At 25.4% G+C, this 18,281-nt stretch overlaps 3 protein-coding genes across 6 annotated transcripts in view; 2 read left to right on the forward strand and 1 right to left on the reverse strand.

Annotated features, from left to right (window-relative positions):
* LOC145972064 (uncharacterized) lies at positions 1 to 11,054 on the forward strand. Of its 2 annotated transcripts, none has more exons than XM_083100288.1 (10): positions 1 to 155; positions 944 to 1,202; positions 1,482 to 1,663; positions 1,842 to 1,919; positions 2,384 to 2,465; positions 8,148 to 8,216; positions 8,359 to 8,484; positions 8,870 to 9,038; positions 9,227 to 9,350; positions 10,318 to 11,054. In XM_083100288.1, exons 2-10 carry the CDS (start codon positions 952 to 954, stop codon positions 10,353 to 10,355), a joined length of 1,119 nt encoding a protein of 372 aa, XP_082956414.1. In that variant the 5' UTR covers positions 1 to 155; positions 944 to 951; the 3' UTR covers positions 10,356 to 11,054. The 2 variants fall into 2 exon arrangements, with proteins under 2 accessions (XP_082956414.1, XP_082956424.1); XM_083100298.1 differs by having other exon boundaries at positions 8,157 to 8,216.
* Positions 11,055 to 11,289: 235 nt separating this feature from the next.
* Positions 11,290 to 15,793, forward strand: Hps1 (Hermansky-Pudlak syndrome 1 protein). 3 transcript variants are annotated; one of them, XM_083100195.1, is made up of 8 exons: positions 11,290 to 11,623; positions 11,850 to 12,118; positions 12,479 to 12,963; positions 13,152 to 13,778; positions 14,278 to 14,417; positions 14,766 to 14,863; positions 14,939 to 15,027; positions 15,527 to 15,665. In XM_083100195.1, the coding sequence occupies exons 1-7, from the start codon at positions 11,507 to 11,509 to the stop codon at positions 14,979 to 14,981; spliced, it is 1,779 nt and encodes a 592-aa protein (XP_082956321.1). In that variant the 5' UTR covers positions 11,290 to 11,506; the 3' UTR covers positions 14,982 to 15,027; positions 15,527 to 15,665. The 3 variants fall into 3 exon arrangements, with proteins under 3 accessions (XP_082956321.1, XP_082956315.1, XP_082956310.1); XM_083100189.1 differs by having other exon boundaries at positions 11,296 to 11,623; positions 13,152 to 13,779; positions 14,297 to 14,417; positions 14,766 to 14,879; positions 15,527 to 15,793; XM_083100184.1 differs by having other exon boundaries at positions 11,296 to 11,623; positions 14,766 to 14,879; positions 15,527 to 15,793.
* Positions 15,794 to 16,290: 497 nt separating this feature from the next.
* LOC145972056 (BRISC complex subunit FAM175B) overlaps positions 16,291 to 18,281 on the reverse strand; it is a 31,984-nt gene continuing 29,993 nt past the window's right edge. Inside the window, exons 6-8 of the mRNA XM_083100276.1 lie at positions 17,890 to 18,211; positions 17,172 to 17,557; positions 16,291 to 16,878 (exon numbers count right to left, since the gene is read on the reverse strand). Coding sequence (XP_082956402.1) covers positions 16,809 to 16,878; positions 17,172 to 17,557; positions 17,890 to 18,211 — 778 coding nt within the window. The 3' untranslated portion in view covers positions 16,291 to 16,808. The remainder of the gene's footprint in view (positions 16,879 to 17,171; positions 17,558 to 17,889; positions 18,212 to 18,281) is intronic.

Below are 18,281 nucleotides of genomic sequence, written 5' to 3' on the forward strand. Positions count from 1 at the left end.
CTTTCCCAGAAAAGCGGGAAATGATTCGTTGCATGCGGTTGTGATTGCATTATAAAGTGGAGGAGAACTTGGTACGTTGCATTCTGAAGAAAAGGACACTTCAATAGAGAAGAAGAAAGTAGAGAGAAAGTAGCAACGTGTAAAAAAGCACTCGCGTGAGTATGTTTAGGTTTTAAATGGTTTTAAAGCATTTTTTATGTTAGCATTGGTTCAAATCAATTCAAGTAGAATTGAAAAATATATTTAAAAAATGATAAAAGAAAGCATAAAATAATTTATATAATTTATTTTCGACAAAACCTGTATAGTATTGTGAAATAGAATATACGGTGCGAAATAGTAACATTCAATTTGATGCAACGCTCAAATAAATATAAAATTGAATAATTTGAACAAAAATCTTAAATAAGGAAGAATTAATAGAGTTAATATAAGAATTAAAAGAGAAAAAAAGCAATTATATTCTCGTGTGTTACTGTGAGCCATGTGGATCCACGTGACTTGCATCATTTCCGTTCGTTTTTTTTTTCGTAAACGTCTTCTATTTAACATAGCATTTATATTAGCATATACAGTATTTTATTTTTACAAAAGATATTTATTATGCAAGAAAAGAGATTATTGAAGTAAAATAAATATTTTTTTAGATATATTTAGTATATTTTTTTGTGTATATTTTTTAATTATATGTTTACAAATTTTATTTGTTATTATTTTACTCTTATACATATGTACATCATACACACACACACACACATACGCATATGCAAAGAACCAAATAATATTAAAAAAAGTTACTTATTTTTATTTTAAAAGAAAGACAATTGCAGAAAAAAAGTTCATTAATGTATCTATAAAAAAATAAAAAGCTCTATTAATCAATTCAATTTATTTTCTGCACAGAAATATATTGCCATATAATCATAAAATTTTCTTTTTACAGTGATAACAATGTATTCTAATAAAAAAATGTTAAAATCATCATTGGAAGAAAAACAAAAAGATGAAGAAGAAAGACGAATGGAAAGAAGGGAACAATGGCACAAAGAGCAAAAAGCTCTAAAAGAGCATGAGGCACGAAAATTAAAGCTGATTGAAAATTTTGAAAGGAATCGGGCTCAAGAAATTGCTCACAAGCAAAGATTACAACAAAATGAAAGAAACAATCCACAAAGAAGAACTGATTACAAATATCCTGAAGAGTAATATAGAAAATTATTTAATTATAAATTAAATATTGATGACACAAAACATTAAATTTTATATAATAATCGCTATAAAAAAATATATAAATTTCTTATAATTTATAAATATAAATAGTTATAATTATGAAAATAAATAGTATATGTTATGAAAATTTTTATATAAAATATAGTAATATTAAGAACAAAATATAACTAACTGTGATATGGACACTTAATTTATTCATGAAAAATATCTTGGAAAATAAAATTCATGTAATATTTTTGAAATACTCTTAGATTGAAAATATCATCATCTAAAGACCAAAGAAGTACAGTTATTGAAGAAAAAGAGCTAAAGAAAATCAAAGTAAAAATTTATTGTGAAGAAACTCATAAAACAAGGAATAAAAACATATCAACAGATAAAATTGAACGAGATATTTGTAATCCGGATGACATAGTTCTTCAAAGAAGAGAATGTACAGTATTATGCTATCTTGTTATAATATTTATAACCTCAAAGTATTACAACATATTGCATGACTAATTATATAGTATTATGTAATTGAAAAACATATATAGTGAAAAAATAACAAAATTTAACAAATGCATGATATATATAAAGAGTTAACTGATTGAAAAAATAATAAATTATAGATGAAAGCATTGGCCCCATCTTTGAGAAAATAAAAACAGCGCAAGATGAAATGCAAACCTTGCGAGACAACAAATTAGGTACTTGCATTATTATTTATATTTTCATAAAAATAAGCAATAATTAGTCAAATTCATTTTTAATTTAGTGTAATTGTAATGTCAAAGTAGCATACTTGGAAGAGTAACATATACACATACACGCAAGCACTGGAAAAGAATAACGCTATAGAAGAATATAATATACATATAGAAGTCACTATAGAATAACATAATATACATTTTATGTTTATAAAAGGTATTAAAATTTATCTCTATAACTTTTTCTGCTCATAAAAATTTTTCTTTAAAAAGAAATAATGATAAATTTAATAATGCGTACATATGCATACATCTTTAAATATATGTTTTACACACACACACACACACACACACATATATATATATATATATATATTTATATATATTTAGATTACAATAGAATATAAATTAAATAAAGTAACTATATATAAGTATCAAGAAGAATATTTGGAATATTATTCTAGAGAAAAAATTGTCAGATGAAGAAAGCATTGACATCTGGAAGAATAAATCTATCGACAAATATAAGATAATCCCTCAATATAGGTATGTATTGAGAATAAAATATAATAATAATAAAATTATAAGAGCTATTTACGAGTTCTTAAACTCATTATATCAACAGTAGCGATATATAGCTATAAACAATTAAACTTATATTGAGTATTGCTTATATATATTAGATTGATGAGTTTTTTCGTTTTTTAACATTAATTTTGATCATCAATCTAATATATGTTATATTTTTATATGGATATACATATTGAGTATTGCTTATACATACATATATGTGTATATGTATATACATATATATATATATATATATATATATATATATATATATATATGTATGTATATATGTATACCTACATACATACATATATAAAAACCAGGTGTTGTTTCAAAAGTCGAGTTGAAAAGTTCTGAACCATTTTTTTTTCTATAATGCTTCATGAGGTAGTAATTATGGAGTAAAATCGCATCAATCAGCATCGACTTTTGCTCAGGAATAACATTATACTTAATGGGTCCTTTTTAAATTACACCATGTGTATATATATATATATATATATATATATATACCCAGATAGCCAAGCTTGATATGACATATTCAGCAAACAAATGCATTGCATGTATTATTATATATTTGCAGTATACTTGCTGACATTGAAATAGAATGCGTTATGAATACAGGTATATGTCTGCTTCTACATGCAAACAATTAACGAAGCAAATGGTCTGCAATATTGGTATATTACATTGTCTACAACATGTCAGCAATATGCTGACACATTGCAATCAATTTTTTGTTATTAGCACATGAATTCGTGTGAGTTCAATGTAACAGACATAATGCTGTCTCACCTTGTCTCTAGTTTGTTAAAATTAGTTGCTTTAACAATTATTGGCAACATGATAGCAACCTCATTGCATTTGACTATCTGGGTATATATATATATATATATATATATTGAATATTGCTTATATATATATTTAATTGCTTGTATATATACTTAACATATATGTATATGTATTATTTATTTAATGTAATTTAAAAGTTTATACAAATCTGTTAACAGTAAAATTCAAAGATTTTGAGTTTGTTCTTGAATTTATATAACATTACATAGTGTTAAGAGTATAATCACAAGCTAAGAAATACAGATATATAAATATTGAGAAAGTATTACTTATATATACATATATTTAATTACTATTAAAGTGGAAAAAACATTAAACAAATAATCAAATTAATTATTAAATAAAGATAAAATAGAGATGGATTAAAATGAAAAAGACATTGAACAAACAATCAAATTAATTATCAAATAGTATGGAACAAATTATCAAATTAATATATTAATTTCTATAGAAAATGTCCATTTATTGTTACAAGTATTTACTTAAATGTTTAGTTAATCTAAATCTGGACTCAGTCTATAATCTATTTGTATATATATTAATTCGATTATGCAAGACACCAAGACAGTTTAATCATTGTTAAGAAAATTAAGAATTATATAACGAGAATATTACAATATCTAAATATCTGAGGAAGACTCTAAAATATATGTTATAAAATATATGTTCTAATGACATTTTTAACCAGATGTTACAGCATAAGAAGACAGAAAGAAGAAACTTGGATTTGGATTTTCAAAAGAAAATCTTCAGTAATTGGCATCTTACTCATATATATATTGAATAATTGATGTTATCTAGTGTAGCAATTAGCATAGATTTTTACTTTTTTTACTTTATATACTTTTTTGTGTTATATAGTTTATATTTTGTAGTTTCTTTTTATTTTTGTCTATTTAATCTTTATTACATTCTTTCATCTGCATATATCTCATATTTTTAGTGATGATATATCCTCCTTCATAGATATTAACTTCTAAATATAATTAATTATAACTTTGATGGAGGTATAGATGTACCGAGTGTAACGTAAAAAGCACCTATTAAGTCTTGATCAAAAGTCGAGTTGAAAAGTTCTGAATCATTTTTTTTCTATAATGCTTCATAAAGCAGTAATTATGGAGTAAAATCGCGTCGATCAGCATCGACTTTTGCTCAGGAACAATACTATGTACTTAATGGGTACTTTTTAAAATACACCCTGTATATATATATATAGAGTATTGCTTATATATATTTCATTGCTTGTATATATACTTAACATATACTGGGTGTTAAAAAAGTCTGGACACGGTCGAATATCTCGATAAGGAAGAGTTTTACTAGAAAGTGTTTCAGACAAAAGATGTATGGTTTCGAGGGGGCCATAAGAGGGTATCATTGGTTTGACCTTAAAGAGTCATTTGAAGGTCACATGAAGGTCACCTTCAATTTCTTAAATGGAACACTATATTTTTTATTGCATATTTTTGTAGCTTATGTCGAGGGCTTTCCAAAACACTATAATTAAGTTAGTTTTCATTAAGTACTTTCCGAGTTATGAGGTTTGAAATCATTTCTTAATTTTACATAAACCATAAAATATCTAGTAAAATATTCATTTTTCGATTATTTTACATTAATACTTTTATGTATAAAATAATGAGAGGAATCAATTGGTGTAAAGAAAAAACATAGCTGTTTTTAAGAAAAAATATGGAATTGTTAATTGCAAATTACATATTTTTTCTTAAAAACAACTATGTTTTTTCTTTATACCAATTGATTCCTCTCATTATTTTGTACATAAAAGTATTAAGGTAAGATAATCGAAAAATGAATATTTTATTAGATATTTTATGGTTTATGTAAATTTAAGACATGATTTCAAGCCTCATAACTTGGAAAGTACTTAATGAAAACTAACTTAGTTATAGTGTTTTGGAAAGCTCTCGAGATGAGCTACAAGAATATGCAAAAGCATATACGGTATCCCATTTAAAAAGTTGGAGGTGACCTTCACATGATCTTCAGGTGACTCTTCGAGGTCAAACTAATGGCACCATCTTATGTCCCCCTCGAAACCATACTTTTGTCTGAAACATTTTTGTCTTAAACTTATGGATTTTGAGATATTTCAGTGCGTAGATTAAAATGGCCTACCCTGTATATTAATTCAATTATGCAAGACACCCAGACAGTTTGATCATTGTTAAGAAAATTAAGAATTATATAACCGAGAATATTATCTAAATATCTAAGGAAAACTCTAAAATATATGTTATAAAATATATGTTCGAATGACATTTTTTAATCAAATGTTACAGTGTAAGAAGATAGAAAGAAGAAACTTGGATTTGGATTTTCAAAGTAAAACCTTCAGTAATTGGTATCTTGCTCATATATATATTGAATAATTGATGATATATTTAGTGTAATAATTAGCATAGATTTTTATTTTTTTTACTTTATCTACTTTTTTGTATAGTTTATATTTTGTAGTTTCTTTTTATTTTTGTCTATTTAATCTTTATTACATTTTTTCTTTCTGCATATATCTGCATATTTTTAATTAGTGATGATTATCCCCTTTCATATCCCATTCCCCCTTCAGATATTAATTTCTGAATATAATTAATTATAACTTTGATGGGGGTATATATATATATATATATATATATATATATATATATATATATAATCTTAATATACATATATTCATACATTGTCATTTTCTCTCTCATTGAAAGCATCATTTATACATTAATAATATATGAATTAAATCTCAGTGACTTAAATGATAGAAATCATACAATCTTTATTCAAATAACTTCTTTTTTCTAAACTTAATATGATAATTATTTTGAATTAAATTTGCAGTGAAATATTTAGCAATGCAATGGGAATTATTCAGTGATGAACAGTAAAGATTTTTTTTAACAGGATAAATAAGAATTAAAAAAGAAGGTTGAAAACCGTGACGTGAGGTATTAGAACGTAAAGCAAAATCGCATAACAAAATTAAGACAGTAGCATTATATATTAATTAATCAAATGGAAAGAGGCACATAATCTGTCCAAACAATAATTCGAATGAAAAATATTGACAAACGTACGTTTCGATCTAGTTTCAGATCCTTTTTATGTCTTGAACGGTTGGTTCAAAAAAGACGGTGATAAAAATAATATGACGTGATATAATAGCGTGGTAAAATATACAAAAAAGGTCATATAAGCAGCTTAAAACGCAAAGGACAAATAAGGACAAATAAGCTTCATATAACAGGTAAACTTCGTATAACAGATGAGCTCTGCATAATGGGTAAGAAATACATAATTTCATATACATATGTCCAATAGTAGATATTAGAAAGAAAGAGAGAGGAAGAAAAGGAGAAAGATATACAAATATCGGATAATAGCTCAATATTAAATAAATTTAAATTTAAATTTTATTAACTGTTAGAGGAAGAAAAGAAAATATATCTGATAGATAATAATGTGAATAAAAAGAGTGAAATTAGGATCAAAATTAAAGAATTATAATAATTTTGGCATCTTTTGAAAAAGAAGACTATTTCAGATCATGCAAGTTTTATTGGTTTATAAAATAAATTTCTTCATATTAAAGTACATAGGTATTCTCGAATATTTGTTTTTCAGTATTAAATTTTTATTCATAAAAAATATTTCAATATTATTAAATTTAATGGATTTAATGAAGAATATTGTTCTAGGACTAAAAATTAGATTTTACATTTAATATGGAATATATTCAGAATTTATGTTAAACATAATGAAATATCAAAGTCTAAATAAATGAAATATTTTACAGCAATTCAAAAAGCAATATATACCAATACTCTCTCTCACTTATTATTAATGTAAATAATTATAAGTATATTATATATGCACACATTATATAATTGAAATTATTTCTGAATCGTTTTTGATAGCCATAATCAAGAGTAATTATACATGAATATATGTATTAAATATATGGCTATATTATGGATATAAAGTTGGTTTATAAACTAACAATAAATACAATCTACATTTCAGAAATGAAATAAATTTTTCTTTATTTCATTTATTGAATATGAATCTGTTCATTATTAGTATCTAGATATAGACTAGACTTTTCAGAAACTTTTGTTAAGTTTGTTTTTGACAAATAACTATATGTGTATATTACATTTATATAAATATATATGTGAAATGAAGCATTTTTATCATAAATCTTGTAATTATTTAATCTTTTATTTTCAATTATATATGGATATGTTATGGATATAAAGTTGTTTGAATTAAATATTATTCAAGAGTTACTTAATTAAACATATGCTAGCATTGTTATAATTTTAAAAGAGAAGGAATTTATCAATTTTACAATTTTATAATATCGACAAAGAAATATATAGTAACTCTTGTGCAATAATCATTTATGATCTCGATTTAAATAATATGTGATTCATCACTGAATCAATAGCCACTGCTAAACCTTTATTTTATTAAAAAATTAAAATTAGTATTTTTTAAATATATATTTTATAAAGAAAGCAAATATAAAGAAAACAAATCTAATAGTAGAAAAATATCTTAAGAATTTTATAATAAATAAATGTCTGCAAAATCTTTTAGTTTTCTTATGTACAAAAAATTAATAAAACATGAAACATTAAATTGAAAAAAACTCTTTCAATACTAAGATAGAAATTATATATAATATCTCTCCTAATATATAAAAAAGAAAAACGTACACATATTTACAAACAATAATGGTTTAGTAGTGGTAACATTTTATGCTGTTAATAAAAATTAATATAGTAATTCCAGATTGCACAGATCGAGTTCACGTCAAGATGATCAAACAGATGACGAGTATAAAAGCGAAAGGTCAGTTATAATTAATTTATCAATAAAAGACGAGTTAATAAATTGTCAACTAATAAGATCATTATTTTAAGGAATTAATTCAAAATAGTTTATTGAATGAAAAATATACTATGTGAAATAAAATGCAAGATTCATGTTCTAGAAAGCAAAATAGGTCGACAAGAAAGAATGAAGAAGATAGAAGTAGGAATGAAAGAAGAACTAGAAGTTCATCACGTTGTAATAGTGACATAGCATCTACTGCTAGAGATAGAACGCGTTTTCGCAGGTAACAAATCTCTGTTATTAATATACAGAAATGAATTGGGAAAATATAAAAAAATAAATGACTAAAATAAAAAATTTAGAAATCTTAGTAAAAAGAAAAATTCTAATAAGTATATGTTCTGAAGAGTTTATAGACTATTCTATATAATTATTAATCTAGTTTAAAAATTTATATAATTAGAAAGTTGTCTAATTAGAAAACTATCGCATTATACTATTCTACTGTTTTGAGCAAATGTTTTTTATAATATAATGGAATTATGACTTAAATATAATTCTAAAATATATTTTTGTAAATAAAATGTCTAAAATGTATTTTTGTAATTCTAAAATATATTTTTGTCGGATATAATGCACATAAAAAATACTTTTTTTTTGTATTTTAGAAGCAGAAGTAATTCGTCTTCAAATAGAGCTACAAAAGAAGAGCAAGACTTCAATGAAGATAAATTTTCATCTAGAAGAAATCGATCACATAAACCGTATGATCGAGTATCGCATGCAGAATTAGCCACAAGCTATTCTTCTTCATATAATTTTTATGATACCTGCATGGTAAGTATAATTAATGTTGAGGAAATTAACATAACACAATTGATTAAAATGCCTTCGTTTGAATTGCTTAATAAGAAGACTTTGAAGACTTACAGAGTTAAACAAATAATTGATTATTTGAAACATGAACATTGAACAATTTCAGTGAGTATTTAGATCACAAAACTTATATAAAATATTTGCTCCAGCGTTTTCCTGGACCGATGCCAATGTACAGAATACAAACACCGCCCATGATGTGGCCTATCGCGCCAAGACCGTTTCTTCCGCCATTTCCACCGAATATGATTAGGTGGCGATCAAATCCTCTCAGTAAGTTTGCATGTCATTAACTGAGAATCAAATTTTTCTTTGATGACATTTTTCTTAAATTTTATGATTGAATTTTACACTTCATTTTATTTTCGTTTCTTTCTATCTTTAATTTGTTATCATTAGATTTAGTTTGTTTCATATCCAAATTGATCTGATTACTGATACTAACTTTTATAGAAGCATTAACATTGCACAAATTAAAAAGAGAGAATTAAATTTTTATCTTTTTGTTAACTTTTTATATTTTATATTTTTTATAAACACGAAAAAAGATACAAGAGAATTGTATGATAGAAAAGATGAATTAATTTTTTTATCTTAACAAACATATGAAGCTTTTAACTTGAAGAAATGAAGAAAAAAAAATTATTTTAAGAATTATTTTGGATATCTCCGATTTTTTAATAATGAGAAACTTTCTCAGAAAAAGATTTTGCAGAAGTTTAAAGCATAAAAACAAAAATTTTCAATGAATTTTCTTGATATTTTGAAGCTATTTTAATTTCTTAATATTTTTTAAAATTTCAAATAGAAATAAATTTTTCTCTTTTGAATTTTTGTAGTACATGACAAGATAATATCAACAATAAAATCTATGATTTAATTGATAATTCTTGATTTTATTTGCATGTCTAATGTAATGGATATACTATATTTTTCTAATTTAATATTGTGTACTCTACTGGGGAAAATATTGATAGCAAATTAATTTATATGATTTATTGAAGATTGATAATATGTAGAATTTAAAAGTCTTTTCGAAAGGTTTTCTTATTTGTGAAATTTAGTGTATATATATATATATATATATATATATATATATATATATATATATATATATATAATATTCTTATATAACAAAATAATAAGTAATATATATAATAAATGTGATATATATAATGACAATAATAAGTAAAACACAAAATTACAAATATTCTAAATATATTCTAATAAAATTCTACAGGATTTCCCAATGTCGATGGAGGATTTTATAGAAATTGAATTCATGCTAATTGATGCCATATATAATAGTAATACTTTGAAAAGAATATAGTATAATTACGTAAAACTGAGGAAACAATACATGTTATGTTTAAATTTTAGTTAATAAGATGGCAAATGTACCCAAATAGATGTATTAGATAGCTGCATTAGATATAAAACTAATCTTAGTATTATTATTACAATCGAATATCCATATTATAAAATTTTGTTTTTAATTCTCATTTTTATTTTTATATTATAGGAAAAATAAATTTATATGTATATAAAAATATAAAAATATGTTTTATCTTTGTATTATTTTTTAAAGTTGATTCAGGATTGCAATATATAAAAGATTTTATTATATGGATATTTGAATGAAACAAAAATTTTTTTCTTTCGTATTAAATTTATTTAATAAGTATTTGTACTAAATAAGAAATATTTGTATAATTCTGATAACATTTTTTTATAATTCTGAGTATATAATATTAATTTGATTAGGGATTTTTATTTGAATAATAATAGAATAACAATAGATAAGCTAAAACACATTATTTGCACAAAGATATAACATACAAAACATTTGTCATTCATTATAATTACTATTTTACTATAAGAAGATATTGAAATCTTAATAATATTGTATTCCTTTTTAGATCATAGTTTTACTTGCGATATATATATAAGCAAATAATAAATAAAATTTTAATTGTATATATGTGCTCTTGACATTTTTTTATAATTTCCCTTGTTTATATTTTGAGAAGGGATTCTTTCCCTTTAAGATTTCTAGAAAAATTCCCTTTTCGATATCAAGAATCCTTCAGACGGTGCATCATGTATGCGATTCAAGATATAGATAAAGCGATTGTCTTTCCTTGTCCAGTGCGATCAGTATGCTACTACGGAAATTTCCCCATGATTTTTACTATGGACTTTACTGCTGCAGATCTAGTGATATTTGTAACCTGATTTTTCGAGAAGTAATTCTCTTGTCTCTCCTGCTGATTTGTGAAATAAACAATAAGCAATAAACGATACTGTCTGCGTTAATCAATAAGAACAGGATACTCAATGAAAATAGTGGCTATGTTTACGTGGTAAAGATTTAAATGACAATTATAAATTAAATTATAAACAAGAATAGATGTGAAACTATAAACGAAATGAGAGCTATATTAATATTCGATCATCTGAATGATGTGTTGTTTGCAAAATGCAATAAAAAATTCGCTAATCACATTTTGAAACTGGCAACAATACAAGGATTGCTCGATGACAAGGTAAGGTTTTGATAACAATAAAAATGTCGATTCTGAAAAAAATACTTATATACAAATTCTACTAGATGAATCTACTAGTAGAATTCTACTCTAGATGTTCCTGAAAAAGAACAGAACAATTATTAAAAAGTTATTGCAATATTTAGATGTGAAAAAAGGACTCAAACATAGCAGATAAATTGCTGATTATAATTTATTAATAAGTAATCGTTAATACTTTTTATAGGATACTAAAGATTTGGAAAATTCTATACCAAGTCCCAACATTATAATGCAGCTGTTTTCACCCATTGTTACCTCTCAGCATGTAATGGCTTCACAATTTGGAAACTCCTATACTTCCATGAAATTTCAAGAAGGAACCAACATGGTATTCGATGAATATATAGGCTACACCTTCATATATATTGCCATGAAAGAGGTAGAACTCATGAAACGTACTCTGGGAGTATGTGTATCCATTGTACGGCATGTGTGTGGTCCAGATATTGCAATGTTAGTATGTAGTTAATAGATTGTAGTTGGTAGTATATAATAAAATAACATAAGTATAAATGTAAAGAAATATAAGAGATTGTAAGAGTTATACTTATTTATCATATTTAGTAGCAAATGTATTAAGATATTACAATGACAGTAGCTTTTCATTTTTCTATTTTCTATTAACAAGACTAAATTTAGCAAATAAATTATATTTGAAATTGAAAGTACTCATGCTTAGCTCACATTATTATAACCAGATTATAAATGGTTATTATGATTAATAGAATAGAGAATATAATAATGATTACATCATGATAATAGCAATTTTTGCATTTAATTAATTAATGCAGCTAATCATTTTTTTCTTTGCAGATTGAAGACCAATTGGCAGAAAGTGTGCCTGGTATCTTCTTTGATGGACGCATGGTCTAATTTAAGAAATTGCGAACAGAGTATACTGACGGAAGCGGTGGAACAGTTGTCTGTGAATACAGAGGTAGCTTCCTCAGTTCTCAAGGTGCTGCATGATGCCTGTGACAAGCTAAAAAATTCACAGCCCGAATTTAGCAATCTGCATATGCTACTTTTAGTGGATTCTAAATTTTTGTCACTATACTCCAGCAAGAATGCTCATGATTTATACGCTTCGGATATTTTATTGATGATACTATTGTGTTGGGTTATAAATAATAAACGAAAGCATGCTCGATTGGAAAGTAATGATGATAATGTGGGCAATGATGATGACAATGATATCCTATTACCAGAGAGCAGTGCTTCCAAAAGCGATGAAACGAAATTAAACTTTGGAGCTAAACTGGCTACTCCTACTTCAGAAGATATTACAGATCTTTTTCGTAGGTTCTTGCAATACATAACTTGTTTTTGACTAATAAATATATTTTTTCATTTATATTATTACATTCATATACATTTTTTCATTAACATATTAATGTTTAATATAATGTTTAATATAATAGAAAACTCGAAATGAGAATAAGAAATTTAATATAGATAGATTATAGTTATTTTTTATTTATTGTAGGAGGTTCCAGAGAGTCTTCCGTGAACGAAGGTCTTTCATCCTTGACTGACGATGATCTTTATAGTCAATTACTCCTTCTTGGCTGCCAGTATAACTACACAGCCAACGCAGTTCACATCTTTGAATTATCAGACTCCATCAATCTAATAACAATCGTCGAAGCCACAAATCTTTCGATTTCTTCAGGATTATGCGATAGTTTCCATTATTTAAATCTGATAAACAATCTGCAGTTTCAACGAGATCTCGATGAATTAAAGCCTGCTTTTGAGAACCTTGATATAGCAATAAAAAAGATGCTGGAAGGAATTAAAAAAAATCGTTCTAATGTCGGTAATGATGTCGATATGTGTCAGAAAAGATTGCAAACCAAGTGGGACTTTGTTCGAAAAAAGTATAGCGATCTATTGCGCTCTAGAGATCTGGAAGTGGTTTTGCAAATCGAGGCTAATACTTCCGGCTTCCTGGAAACTCTGAAAGAATTATTACGTTTGACTTGTTTTGATAGAAATTTTCTGAAGCAAGGAATCGATGTGCTAACGACGGTTGGTAGACTCGTGAGACAGAAACTGAATGATTTCAGCGATTTTCTGAAAGTTAAAGCTCTGAAGAACTTCACACTAGGATCATATCCTTTTCTAAAAAATTTCAATAACATGATTATAATTTGTGTTTCTTTTATCTAAGAAATGTTTATAGAAAAGTTTATTTATTGAATTGTTATTTATAAAGTTAAAAATTATTTATGTTAACATAAAAAATTTTCATTCATAGAATTTATGAAATTTATAAGTTTCTTTTGATGTTTGAAAACAAAAATAATAAGAAAATACATACAACATTACTTTAAAGTAATAATGTATATAAAATATATATGTTTTTAATCTGTTTTATTTTTGAACATTCTACATTTAATCAAAATCAAATTATAAAAATAGAATTCTCTCCTTGCTTCTTAGGAAAAGTGACAAAAAAATATTAGAATTTTTCAATTATAGATATTTTGTTTTTTACGAAGTTATTTGGGAAATGTTTAATATAAAAATCATATTACATATACAAAGATTCGAAAATATATATATTTTTTATTTAGTATATCTCCTTAATGCTACCCATTTTTCAAGAACTTCCCTAACTATCAACAAGTATCTTGAAGAATTTCCGGGTTTGGTACACTTTATCTACATCGACAGGACGACCCATAGACTCGTTGCACCTACGTTAGATTTCACGAGTACAGAGACGCTCGCTCTCACGATGAAAAAAGTGAGTTCTATCAATCAACTGCTTATACACAAAATATAAAATACCTGGAAATTATCAATATATTAATATGAAATTAAATTAATTTGAAATTTGAAATTTAGTTATCGTTCAAAACAGATTAGATTACATTGATTACAGAGATATTTGATTTAACATATATATTTAAAAAAATTAATATTTATTATCATCAGTCTCAATCTAATCGTTTGCTAAAGAATGAGAAAAACAGAAAATAATATAAATACAGGATTTTTACACGAGCTTAGATTATATACCAAATAAGACTTATACAGAAATCCTATAAATACAAAGGAAAAATGTTTATATATGGACATTTTTTCTTTTTAGATTTGGAATATGGTCGAGCAAAGCAGAATGCATTTACAAGAGGGTCATTTATCAATTATGTGGAAAGATACTACATTCAATTATTCCTATTTTCTGTGGTTTGAGGACAATTCTGTATGTGAAAAGTTCTATCTATCCATATATAAGTATATAATTTTTTAATACTTTTTCAGGGCTGTTCACCGCCAAAATGTAAAGTCTATCTCAATTATGTGATGAAAAATTTTCCGATACCGGGTATACTTTGTGGAGATTATTACAGGTTATATTTATAGTTACATTCTCTTTTGAATTTTTCTTTTGCCATAGCATTATTTTATTTTCTATTTAATTATTTAATTATTTTATTTTCTATTTAAACTTAATATAATTGCTCAAATTTGACATTAAAAAAATATTGTTTTAATGCAATTTGTGCTAACAGAATAATTGTCATAAATGTATACAAATTTTAAATTTTTTACTTTTAAAATACATATATATTAGGAAATATAATAACAATAAGAAACAGAAACAGATTGTTCTATTAATAAATCAGTATAATCAAGTTTTTTTTATATTTAGTATTAATGTATAGAAAGAATATTTAAGAGTATATAATATTTAAAATAATGTTACATATAACAAAAATTAATTTTTTATTATATTAATAAAAGAAGTTTTTCCCCCCAAAATATAAACATAGTGATAAAGCTATAAATTAATATAGTAATGAGTAATGATAATATCTCAAAAATTTAAATAATTCTTTTTCTGTGTAGAAAACTAACCGAGACGTGCTTTCCTAAACTTTCACCGAGCAAGGTTCGGATCTACGAACTGTATTGCGTACATTTAGGATTAACCACATCAACTTGTGTTCTGGAACATTCCCGAAGACTAGCAGCTACTATCTGGGAAGTTACCGGAGTACCGAATAATCTTGCAGATATATTCTAAATCCCCAAATAAAAGTCTTTGATTAGCACTATGTAATCTTCAGATATCTTATTCTTCAAATTTTGAATATATTTCAAGCCGTCATCTTATATTTTCGAGTATTTCTTTTGAAGTATTTGGATTTCTGTGATATTTGTTATATATTCTTATATTTTCTTTTCTAGTTTCCATTATTTTATTATGATGTTTTAATACTTTCGACTCGCACATAATTATATTTCCGTAAAATTTCTAACAAATGAAATAAAAATGCATTTTATTAAAACACACAGGTATTGTATTTAAATTTCTCATTTATATATAAAGCTCCTATTTTTTCACTATGATTATATTAAATTATGATATCAAAAGCGAAAAATAATATAAATTTTTTTTTCTTTCTCAATGAGGAACCAGGAGCATTAAGTCATTCAATATAAAATGTTATATAAATTAACGGAAACTTCATTAAGCCATTTAAAAAAATTTTGTTTTCTTTTATTAATATTTTCAATCCTAGTTAGGCATATATCAACGTAGCCAGTAAATATATTAATATTAATTATGTAAGTTATTAATTGTTTTACTTATATAACACGAAATATAATAATTATCATTTTGTAATTTATTTTTATATTTACAAAGTATTTTTAGTGTGTACTAACTAAAAAGTTTACATGTTATTTTATAGCAAAATATATTTACTTTGTATGGAAACTCAATGGCACAATAAATATGAATTAAATGAAATAAGAAATAAAACATATAATTAATCTTTTGTTGAACTCTTAATCAAGTTTTTTCGAATTTTTTTGCAGAATTTAAGGCACCTATAAATAGAATAATTGATACAAAAATTGTTTTTAACTTTTACCATAAACATATTCTTCTCTTAAAGATCAAGCACAGTTTCCGTCAGAGATATCTTTTGATCCTTTTTAACTATGAGATTTCTTTTTTTTTCCTTTTTACATTCCCTCAAATTTTTTTCAATTTCCTTCAATGTTGTGTTTTTTATAACATTAGGACTTTCTTTTTTTTTCAAAAATCTTTAAAATCTCAAATTTTTAAATATCTGAAGTTAAAGAGAATCTGAAGTATTTCTCTGAGGTTTAATTTCTCTACTCAAATGTCCAATGGCGCCATTGAATTGCACTTGTCCAGATTTGTTTTTTTTGTCACCTGACTGTAAGACCTATAAGATATAATTAAATATATTAATAAATGCAATAAATATCAAAATTGTTTTATTCATTAAAAATTTAAAGAGAATATATCTTTATCAATTTAAAAAGATTAATTTTCTTGTAGAAATTTTTTATTTCATAAGTCTGTAATCCATAATAGACTTAAATAAAAGGAAACAATATTACTCATTTATATTTTAATTACTTCTTGTTCTTCCCAAAAAATTAATATTTCTTAAACAACTTTTTTCTTTTGTTTTTTTTTGGAATTCTTTTTTCGTATTTGCTTCTAGTTCCTCACCTGAGAACGGGAGAACTAATAGGACATTCTGCATCAGAGAAATCCTGTTCTGGAGGTGTAATGCTTCTTTCCCGGGAGGAATGCATGTGAGATGTGCCTGGAGTACGACGCATTTTTTTCATGCCCGGTGTGAATTCGTGACTGCCACGACCGCTACCCCTGCCTCTACCCATGCTTATCTCACTACCTTCTTGGCAAATGGATTCTGTGGCAATTTCCGGAATAGAACGTCTGCTATTGGTGAAAGAATTCTGCGTTTCTTGTTGTTGGTTACCACTTTCTTGCAAATTACTACGCCCCGCTCGGCGAGATTTTTCCGTGCTTTTAGCGATGTAGGCGGCGGTATTGCGGCAAACCGTTCGATTATTGGGACCAACTGATTGGGCCTAAATTAGAGAGTAATACATACATATATATATTATAGCACTTTTAACATATCATAGTACTTTTTAAATGTTTTATTTTTTAATTTGAACATCAACATTATTTGCAATCTTAAAACTTAACTTAAGACGTTATACTGAAATGTTTAATAAAAATTTTGAATTCCGAAAAAGATAGCGAGTTTGTATAAAATTTTCGACAAGAAAAAATTAACACAAAAATTCTCAAAAAAAGTTTGTAATAAATCAAAAGAAGTATGGTTTATTTGAGATATATTGTATTACTATATATATTGTATCACTTAATATCTAAATAAATTTTTAAAATTACATACACAAGATGGAATATGTTCTCTTTGGAGACACGCGTCATCGCCGATCCTTACTTCATTTTTCTTCGAAGAATCGATTTTCTCCAAAAAGCAATTATCCTTACTTGCCTTGGAGATCCTATCGCAGTTTTCGCCATTGATTTTCAACCTTTTGGCTAATTGTTGTGCTGCGATTTTGATTTTTAATTCGTGTACTTGCTTCTCTAATTCGGCTACCTCCAGATCGGATTCGCATACCTTTGGAATCAGTAACATCAAATGATGTTCAGCAGCCTTTTGAATTAGCATGGAAGAATCTAATTCACCTATCCTCGCCACATCCAAACTATAAAGAATATATATCTATACTAATTGCTGATTGATATTTTATTGATATTCAATGTTAAAATATAAGA

The sequence above is a fragment of the Camponotus vicinus genome, unplaced genomic scaffold (assembly GCF_025532165.1).
Source record: "Camponotus vicinus isolate PSW18456_S1 unplaced genomic scaffold, iyCamVici1.0 SCAF_1, whole genome shotgun sequence".
NCBI lineage: Eukaryota > Metazoa > Arthropoda > Insecta > Hymenoptera > Formicidae > Camponotus > Camponotus vicinus.

Coding starts and splice junctions, on each gene's coding strand:
- LOC145972064 (XM_083100288.1), top strand. CDS start 952: ATGTATTCTAATAAAAAAATGTTAAAATCATCATTGGAAGAAAAACAA. Junction 1,203..1,481: donor GATTACAAATATCCTGAAGA/GTAATATAGAAA, acceptor AAATACTCTTAG/ATTGAAAATATCATCATCTA. Junction 8,217..8,358: donor GACGAGTATAAAAGCGAAAG/GTCAGTTATAAT, acceptor TTCATGTTCTAG/AAAGCAAAATAGGTCGACAA.
- Hps1 (XM_083100184.1), top strand. CDS start 11,507: ATGAGAGCTATATTAATATTCGATCATCTGAATGATGTGTTGTTTGCA. Junction 13,779..14,277: donor GAAGAACTTCACACTAGGAT/CATATCCTTTTC, acceptor ATTTTTCAAGAA/CTTCCCTAACTATCAACAAG. Junction 14,418..14,765: donor TCGCTCTCACGATGAAAAAA/GTGAGTTCTATC, acceptor TTTTCTTTTTAG/ATTTGGAATATGGTCGAGCA.